Source organism: Rhea pennata, chromosome 11 (genome assembly GCF_028389875.1).
Source record: "Rhea pennata isolate bPtePen1 chromosome 11, bPtePen1.pri, whole genome shotgun sequence".
Classification (NCBI taxonomy): domain Eukaryota; kingdom Metazoa; phylum Chordata; class Aves; order Rheiformes; family Rheidae; genus Rhea; species Rhea pennata.
The window spans coordinates 11,330,153-11,340,163 of record NC_084673.1 but is presented as its reverse complement, the minus strand read 5'-3'; the positions used below and the strand labels follow the sequence as shown (position 1 = coordinate 11,340,163).

General features: G+C 33.0%; 1 protein-coding gene across 3 annotated transcripts in view; it reads right to left on the bottom strand.

Annotated features, from left to right (window-relative positions):
* Positions 1-6,751: 6,751 nt before the first annotated feature.
* CHM (CHM Rab escort protein) overlaps positions 6,752-10,011 on the bottom strand; it is a 79,134-nt gene continuing 75,874 nt past the window's right edge. For all 3 annotated transcript variants that reach the window (XM_062584842.1, XM_062584844.1, XM_062584843.1), the window contains one exon: positions 6,752-8,896. In XM_062584842.1, coding sequence (XP_062440826.1) covers positions 8,690-8,896 — 207 coding nt within the window. In that variant the 3' untranslated portion in view covers positions 6,752-8,689. The remainder of the gene's footprint in view (positions 8,897-10,011) is intronic.

The following is a 10,011-nucleotide window of genomic DNA, read 5'->3' as shown; positions in this document are numbered from 1 at the left end:
CATTATCCGATTTATAAGCACTACCATTGAATAAAATTTAGATAAAGTTTTGATTCCTTTGAACTCACTGTTAAAACTCCTAGGAGACTTTAAGCAGGACAGTATTTCAAACTGCAGATTTCCATTCAACTCGGTCTATTTCTTTTCTTTCTCAAAGAAAAGGATAAAATAGACTCTATTAAAAAAAGAAACAGAAATCATTAAAAAATACGTATTTAGCACATGTAGCAGCAGCATTTTTCAGGTTCACTGGACTACTAACAACTAAAATTTAAAGTTATAATAACTTTAGAATAACTTTATCTTAAACAGCACAGTCAAAAGCCTTTTATTATCAAAAAAAAGTAACCTACTGGACTACCACATAGAGTGTTAATGACATTGGCATTAAACATCCTTATTAAACAACGAAGCAATATACACTACTACTTGCCAGTAAAAAATGCACAAGCAAAAAATATTTCAGTAAAGTGTCATTTTGTTATTTTTAAATTATTTTGATTAAGCAGTAAACAAAGATTTTATGCAGACTGATGAAAGCTTACTTGTGAAACACAAAACATCAGTGATGGAAAACAGGACTTGGCTAACCAAACATCTGCTATCCCATCATGTTTCAACAGTTATACTTGATTTTCCCCACAGAAAATTGTTAGCATCTCTACTCAGTATTCCTGCTACCCATTTTTACAGTTATCATTAATGCTTTTCATTTTCCTTCTCAGATCTGTATTACTTTTATACTTTATAGATCTCTCAAAAAGCTTCAGAAATTATCTGTCACCACTTTGCATCTTTTTACTATGACATTAAAGGGAAATGACTCAATCGAGTTTATGCCAGAGATTAGAAATAAACTCACTTCTCTTATGCTGATAAATTAGCCACTGCTTGTTGTTACTCTTCACTTGAGTACTGCTTCATCCCCTGTTACTACATTTTCAACATGTATTTTCAGACATTGCTTCAGAGATGACACAAACAGGCCACCTGAAGTGATCTTATGTCTATCAAATTTTTATATGTATAATTTTTATATGTATACTCTAGGTACTGTGCATAAGTAGTATCTTAGCAAAGCTGAATATGTCTTTAAAATGCAACTGTGAGGGCTGTTAGCTCTTACCATGCTTACATTTATGATTCAGAATGGCAGTCCGGAAAACAATCTAAGGTCTCCTGGCTTAAAACTTCTATGGAAAAAAATATAAGTGTCACTAAAGAAAGTTATGTTACAATGATGATAGATAGAAATTTTTATTGTTTCTCACAAAAGCATTTTATTTTTGTCTTAAAATATATGAAACTTTTTTTAAAAAATTAAGTTTTGTCTATTATTTCAGCATAGAAATACAGAGCAGGAAAAATACTGTGTGGCTAAAAATAATTCACTTGAGGTACTCAGCTAGGGCTTACACAAATTTTTGAATACAAAAAAAGGCTGAATTCACTGGATAATTTATTCACAAAAAAAGACTCAACCATGACTAGCAGTGACTTTCATGCTACTGAAAAGTTCTCAGAGCAGAAAAATGTTTCGTAACATTGGTCTGACAGCTGGTCTCTCATCGTAATTAAAAGGTTTTTCTTTGGGTGAGCTCCAAAAATATGCTTGGGTTTGAAATAGAATAGTTTCAAAATTCCACAGTGGCCACTACAAAGTTTATGTACACAGAGTCTAAAGCATAAGACAAAAGTGTTTAAATTTCTGTTTTGTTTCTTTTTTTTTTCTTTCTTTTGTTAAGAAGAGAATAGTCCTTTTCCAGATCTCAAGTTTCCAGTTAGCCAGGAGTAAAATGCATGTCACCAGTCCAGACATTCAGCTGAGGTACAGAATACCACCTTGCTAACTATGAGCACCTGGCTTGTGAACTAGGTCTTGAGGTTTCAAGGAACTTGAATCAAAGACTCAATTATCCTGATGTTTTATTATTGTGCTAGTAAGACCTACAAACTTAACACCTTCAAGATAAAGAAAACAAGCACTTTCAACAGAGAATAATATCTTGGTCCAGCTTTATGTTTAGAGCAAAAGAAAAGAAATGAGATAAAAATACCAGCACTCAACTAGAAAAAGAGCTTCTTGAAGGTGGAGTGGTAAAAAATCAGTTCTAAAAGCTGAAGTCACATTTATTAGCCACAAATTTTAATACCTTAGAGGAGAAACCTCCTCTGTTTGAGGAGGAGAAAGATGAAGGGTTTTTTTGTTTGTTTTTTGTAGGTTTTTTTTAAAGTGGGGCATACCAACCATAGGCAGTGGAGGATCAGCACTTAAGCTTTTTGTAAGATCCCAAAATATTATGAATTATGGGACAGTATTTCAAAAGGTCCTCAAAATTTCCATCTAAAAATGTGCATGTTTCAACATTTCCTAACAATCAGAACTATCAGTATTAACACTACAACCTTTTGGCATCGTGTCACTTCTGTTAATATTTTAAAAGATTAGACTGCCTCTAACGAAGTATTTTAGTTCTACTTGATGCTTAATCTTTTAGATTACAATAACCGACAATTAATAGGAAGACTAAAATCAGATGAAAACATAATTCAGTATACTAGGCAGTTTAAAAACTCACAAGATACTTGCATAAAACTGCCACTAGAACAGCATTATATTCACTGGGAGTCAGCCATTGTCTTTGAAGATGTTCACTCAAATACATCAGAGGCTTGATATACATTCAAGCTGATACTTTCCATCTTTTTTTTTGTCAATGTATGCAAGTAGTATAAAATATATTGTCTGCTAGAATTATGACAAGAGGAACATTTTCTATTAAAGTCTCCTCTGATCAGAACTCCCATGCAGTCAACAACTGCATCTTCTTGATACTTCACTGTCAACTTTCTAAATCTCAAATGTCATTGAGATTTACAACATTCCTGCCTGGTTCCCCCATCCAGATTTTGAAGAACCAGTCACTGTTATTAGTAGGAACTGCCAGCCTGTAAATAAATGTAACGGTGGGATTGCTAATACACTCTATTTCCACCAAAAATATATATATTTTTTGCTAGATATGAAGGTGATTTCATGAATTCCACAAGGTGGGCAATTTCCTGCTACTTATCCCTACAGTTGAAAGTATCTACATATAGTAACTTTTGATCTCATGAAAAAGTTATTCTTGAAACCATGCATAACTAAGTTTTTTTAATGTATTATTGAACTAATCTTACAGTGGATTAGAATCAATGAATATTTAATATCGGTCTCTCAAACTTCTAGTGTCTCAGCTACTTCCACTATACTACTTGAATTCTGAAAAGGTTTAAATGTAAACTTTTATGAAGTTTATTATTTTGCTGTAATTAATTAATTAATATTAGCAAAGAAAATCCTGTTGCTTGAGTACACACACACACGTGTTTACATACACACATGCACACACACATAAAAAAACAATGAAGTTTTATGATGTGACATTGGTAATTTGCTACCTTATTTGGAAAATTAGCATCCGCACTAATCATATAGGAATCACATCCATTAATGCAAAACATCTATAATTTAGGAACCTGGGCTGACAGAACTGCAATCAAACAAGAAGGCAGTCATAGAGTTGTAAGGCACACACAGTGCATCAGAATTTGCAGAGCTTATTGATAATTTATGGGTGAAGAGAATATTCAAAGAAAATAAGGTTATAGCAGAAAAGCTAGGAGATCTATGAATTAATATTCAAAACGAGGGAGCAGTTTATGGAAGCTCCTATACAAGAATATTTATTTTTTTAAGTGGATTTGTCAGAACTTGCCTTTTTTAGGGAGTTTTTTTTTTCTTTTTTCTTTTTTTTTCTTTTTTTTTTTTTTCCTTTTTAAGAGAACTTCTTTATGTTACCACTGACTGAAGTCTGATTTCCATACCAGGTAAACTGATGAAACTTCCATAAGGAATGAACTATTAGACACACACAAACACAGTATTTAGAGTTTCATAGAGAAAAGCCATACCTCACAAATCTACAAAAGTTTTTAAGCAGTCTATAATTTGATGGATGCAGATACAGGATTCAGTGATAAGATCTCATCAAAGATTTTTAAAATCCCAAACCATCAGAGGTAAGGAGGAAGCTACTACTAATTAATAGCTGGCAAAAAATTAGGCATCACCTCAAACCGTACTGCTGAAATATTTGGAAAAGATCTAGAAAAGGTGTGAAAAGGAAAGCTTAAGGAAAACATGAAGCTGTTAACTGATTAATAAATGTTCCGTAAGCTTGAAACTGGAATTAAATACAAATTATGATCATGAATAGCACATTAAACAAACATTGTAAAATGGAATGGGAAAGACTTGAGCTCACTTAGAGGCACAATTCCCTTTGATGCTTACTGAACATTCAATGTGTTAGGGCTGTGAGCATTTCCATACAGAACACAGGGATCTTATGCATCCACTTCTCAAAAGTAGGCAAAAGCAAGGGAAAGCTAAGTAGCCTACAGAAGTCACCCTATGGTCAAAGCAACATCCATGGGTACTCAAATACACTCATATCAGAAGGGTACTCTCTCTTCTACTCTCACTTTATATCTTTCCTTTATTTGTTTATAAGTCTCTCATAGACTTTTCTGTCTGACTTCTGTAAGTCATCTCTTCCATTCTTCTTTCTTCAAAATCATTTTTCTTTGTCTTGTCCTTCCTTTGAGCAGATCTCACTGATCTCATCCAATACCTTAAGAAACAACATAAAAGTCATGGAAATAATCGAATTTCAGTTTGCAGATGTTTACTGGAATATTTTACAACCTTCCATTGGTCTCCTGCTTTTTTACTTTATAGCATAAACTCCTCAGTGCAGGTGCTGGATATTACTCTATGTATATGGTATTCTATTCCTGGTTAATTGCTGTTGTCTCATTCCCAAAAGCATGTTTTTGTTTTTGTTTTTTTTTTTTCTTAACAAATTGTGTAGCAGTCTCACACAGTGGAAGGGGATATACAAGTGCAAGACACTGTTAATCCTGGAGCATGAAGGTTATGACAATCAGCCTTCATTTTACCCTCTCCCTCCCACTACAGCAATCCTGCTTTAGCTATTTCCATCTGTTTCTTTCTCTCTTCTTTCATCACAGGTCAAAAAGTAGGTAGTTCATGTCTTCCCACTCCTCGTCCAGAAAAGTGTTGGGGAAAGTGATTTTATACTTTCAACTGCTAAGATTATAGACTGTGGATAACCTAGTCTCTTATTGTGTGAAAATAGTATTTTAATGCTTCCTACTTGCTATTAAGCAACAGATTACCAGCAAATTGTTCCTGAAATTAGCTGGTGCATCTCACTTTGCTGGTGCGTAAAGATTTGGAGGGGGGTAAGAGAGACAAAGTACAATGAAGGCTGAAGCAACAGGAACCCTGCAACCTCCTGAATACAAAAATTGTAATCAATACTAGCTATGTAAAGAACATAGAATTTTTAGAGGAAATCTGAAAAGATTTGGAAGTGTTCCAAAAAGAAGTACAACATAAAAATAAAGCACAGTATAAACAATTGTAACTCTCTAAATTCCCCATGTCCTGCTCAGAGTATTTCACTGAGATGACAAAAGGGTAGCATGTGCTCTGCCATTCAAGGCTCAACACAGGAACTCACAGTGCTTGGACATTTCTGAATCAGCAAGTCTCACATGAAGTGTTTTTTTTTTTTTTTTTTTTTTTTTTTCCCCAGGGGTCAATTTTCCCATTGATGCAAGGAGGATTTACACATGCAAGTCCAATTAACATTAACAGGAGTTACCCGCATAAATCCCCCTGCAATGATAGGAGAAAAGACCCCACAGTCTGCAAGCATCTCAGTTCTAATGATTACCTGTCAAATGGCCCTAAGCATCATCATCACCAGAAAAAGCAGACGTAGCAGCTTCATGGCTGAAAATACTGAAAAGAAAGGGTAACTAATTGCAGTCATACAGATAAGGCAATACAACACCAGAAGAGAAAAATGGCATAAAATTTACTGTTTGAATATTAAGGGTTAATCCAATTAACTAAAGATAAAAAAGAAAGTACTCATTAAAATAGGAATTCAAACATATCAAAGCACTCCTTGGGGGGGAAAAAAAAAAAAAAAAAAAAAGGTGTGAATATTGCATGAGCTCCAAGGTGCTTGAAGGATAATACAGCTACTTGTTTAAAAATTCAATTAACCTTATCTTTCTTTAACTTGATTTATTAATAAACCTACAGATAAATTGCCAGTTTTTAAAAGTCATGTTATCTTTTGAATACATCCTGTGTGACAAGCCTTAGAAACTACTTCAAGTAAGCCTATCTCTCATTTTGTATGCTTAAATCATTTAATTCAAGAACAAAATGCAGTTCAATGCATGTTTCTGTAAGATACAAAGATCAACAGTCTTATCTATTGCTATTGCAAGTGAGCTATTGGGTACTCAAGTACCATAGGAAAACATTTTAAATTTCTATTGACTGTATGAACAAGACATGAAAACATTTTTAAAGCAATCAATGTAGTGTAACTTCATAGCCTATATAACCTTTAGATTATTCTGTCTTATCCAAAATCGAATTTGCAGAATTACCGACCTTTTGCTTCACATGGGCACAAAACACTAGAAAGCTACTTTACATAAACTTGCTAAAATATATAAACAGATTTTCATGCAAACAAACTTCAATCTTACTACAGAAGTCAATATTACAAAAGTAGTCAACACACAAACATCAGAAAACCTCAGCTAGCAAATGAATTGCTTTTCTTGCATAATTGAAAGAATACACAGAAAGAAATGCAGTTGCAAGCAAACCTTTAATTTTCACCAAACGATTATTTTGTAAACATTGAAGATGAAAAGTTCAGCTGTGATCCCTATTACTGAAAGACAAATGTGAACTAGGTCCTCCACTTAGTTCTTACATAGATTTCCGGATGTTAAATACAATTACCATATACTCATGCTTTCCAATACACGTAAAAATTACAGCTATACAAAGAGGCAGCCTGCTTTTACTATATATAAATAACTGCTTAATCACAAGCATCCAAAGATAACTGTAGCTTAATTCTGGAAACATTTAAGCTGCATTTTTTTCTGAGGACATTAGAGTTAAACACACAATGATGCCTATCCAATAAACACACAATGTAAACACTAACATACTGATTTCTGAAATGCAAGCTGGACATTTTATCATGATGCAAGACAAAAAGTGAAGTTAACTGTGTCAGTTATGTCATACAAAAATAAATAAATTAACCTTTATGGCACGGAGCCATTTTAAAGGCAGGCACATGCACTGGAAAATTGTACAAAAGCCTGGTTGTCTCAATTTCAGGCAGTGCTGAATATTCATTATTTGATGCCATTTTAATTCATGTATAGTATTTGCCTAAATACTGTATTTAAGTTCATGTTGAAGTTTAAACTCTGACTGTCATCAAAATTCACTGATACAGGTAGATACACAGCTGATCTATTGGGTATACATTTTAAGATAAACCTTAAAGTAAAAGTTAAATACCTTTCATTATGGGAATATGTAATTTCAAGCATTGTTCAGAAGAAGCACAAGTCTATCATGGTCATTTACAGTAACTTTCTCATTTTATAATTCTTCGTACAAATTAGGTTTATAAATATTTTAATAAATTTTATTGTATAAATATGCTTTATGATTTACTATTACAAAATGCATAATTTACAACTATCACACTAGTTTTAATCCTATTACCTGGGATCAGTACCAACCTTTGGAGTTATGATCAGCTGAACATCCTCCTTCCTCTCCCCCCAAAACAGCAATTAATCATAATCTAAACTTCTCAGACATGGAATTTGCAAAAAATTAAATTACTAGCTTATCAGGGGCTCAAACAAATATGGGGAAAATAACATCAGCTATGCTCCATTTACAAACATTAATTTTATAGAGGAGAATAGTACTAAGTTTAATCAGAGCTATTTTCCTGACTATGTCAGGAAAGTCATTAATAAAATTATCTGTGATCATGCAACAGTTAGATCTTATTAAGAAACATTTTTAATGTAAAATAGTCATGTGAGAAATATCTGTTGGATTATATTTGCTTCTAAATTATGACATTAGTTTCAAAATCATACAATAAATTTTTCATGATATAAATTGTGTTACTATGTATTCTAAAAAATCACCCCAGAACCGTCACTACTGCCTTTTTAAGTTCAAATTGCAAACATCTAGCCACCTTTCAGGACAACTTATGAAGCTCACATTCAGCTGTTGCATTGTAATAGACCCCCAAAATTTTTTTTGAAGAACTGTGATAACTTACACTAGATGATCACCTTAAAGATTTGTAAGTACACTTGCATTATTTTTTCTTTTGATTAGTTTCAACTTTGTGCCTATTTGGAAGATGAAGGAGTCCTTTCAGTATGTAGAACAAAATCAAATTCTCTCCAAAAAATCATGAATCATATTTTAACATTTTCAATTGAATTTTTACAAATTTTGTTTTGCTACTAACACCCTTGATCTGGTTGACTATGCCTTTACTTAGAACTCAGTGAAACTATTTGAAGAAAAAGCATATTCAAGGTAAGAATAGTAAGTCAATCAGAAATAATATAGCTTTTTTTTTTTTTTTTTTTTTTTTTTTAATTTAAGAAAGCTTCTTTTCTTACCCCTTCCTTCTCTATGTTTTAGTCTGAGTCAACCTCTTTTTTCCACCAAGAAAACAGAGCTACTTCATCCTTCACTATGCTCTTGCTCAACAGTAGTACTACCTTCACTAATGCATTCCTCAAGCAAGGGTTCAGGTTTTGTCTCTGGTGAACTACTGAATCCAGAACCTTCTGGTGCAAGCTCATCTTCATCGTATATAATATCTTCTGGATTTGGTGGTGGTGGACAAAATTCCTCTGTAGGAAACATTTCTTGGAAAATAGTCTCAGCCTATTCAGAAAACAAAACATGAAATAAACTTTACCTTGAAATGCAATACCTTGTAGCAATATTTTACTGACATTTAAGATTAAACTCTCTTCTTTCAAATCAACAGTGATTTAATACTTTGACAGTAGCATTAACACATGGGAAATCCATTTCTCACTGAAGTCCTCAAAAAGGCAATCTATCTTTTTAAGTTGCACAACTATCAAAGTCACGGTATATATATATGTATTTTTCTTAATGGCAATCATTCTACATACTACATTGAAACTGAAGCAGCAAATTTTCTGCAAGCAGAATTATCTTTTCCATTGCAAAAAAATCCATAGCTCCAGTCAAATATTAAGAGATGTATGAGAAAGATCTGACCTCTTTCCAGAGAGGAGAGTGCATTTCAAGTGCCCAACAAAGCCAAGAAATTGTTTACATGTGCAATCTACAACATCTCTCTAATGCTCTCCTTCTTAAATTTAAAAAGTTATAAAGAACTCCACTTAGACACGACGAACCTACATAGCTTCCAATTCTGTTTTTCTGAACATATTTACAGCTCAATGGAAAACTATTCCCATCCAGTTGAGCACTATCTTTGAAAAATATGTATGTATATTTATATACTACATATTTATCATTTACTCAGCAAACACATCTAACGTATTATGTGTTTGCATCTACATGCACCTATTGTGCTTTTCTGAAAAGAACAACTGTATACGCAACTTTTATTTAGACAGGAAGAGAGTTACTTTTAACATACAGCTCAAGGATTTTTTTAAAAAGACATTTATTCTCTATGCCATCAAGAAGTAGAAATTAAGCACACAGAAGGCTACGATGTCAAGTTCTTGACCGCTGCAGTAAAAGACTTTAAGAAACTTGTTCTTGGTAACATCAGGTTTGTTGCTGTTGTAAGGTAAGGAATACAACTACAAATTCTAGGGAAAAAAAATCCAAATAATACAATCTTAGAATTCTTGCAAACCAAAAGTTTTATAGAAATAAGAAACAGGAAGACAAAAATCCTTTAAAGAACCTAGGAATACAAGGAACTCTGTTAACTACTGTTAAATTGATTTATAGGTTATTTGTACAAGGATAGCCTATCTAAAGGCTTATCA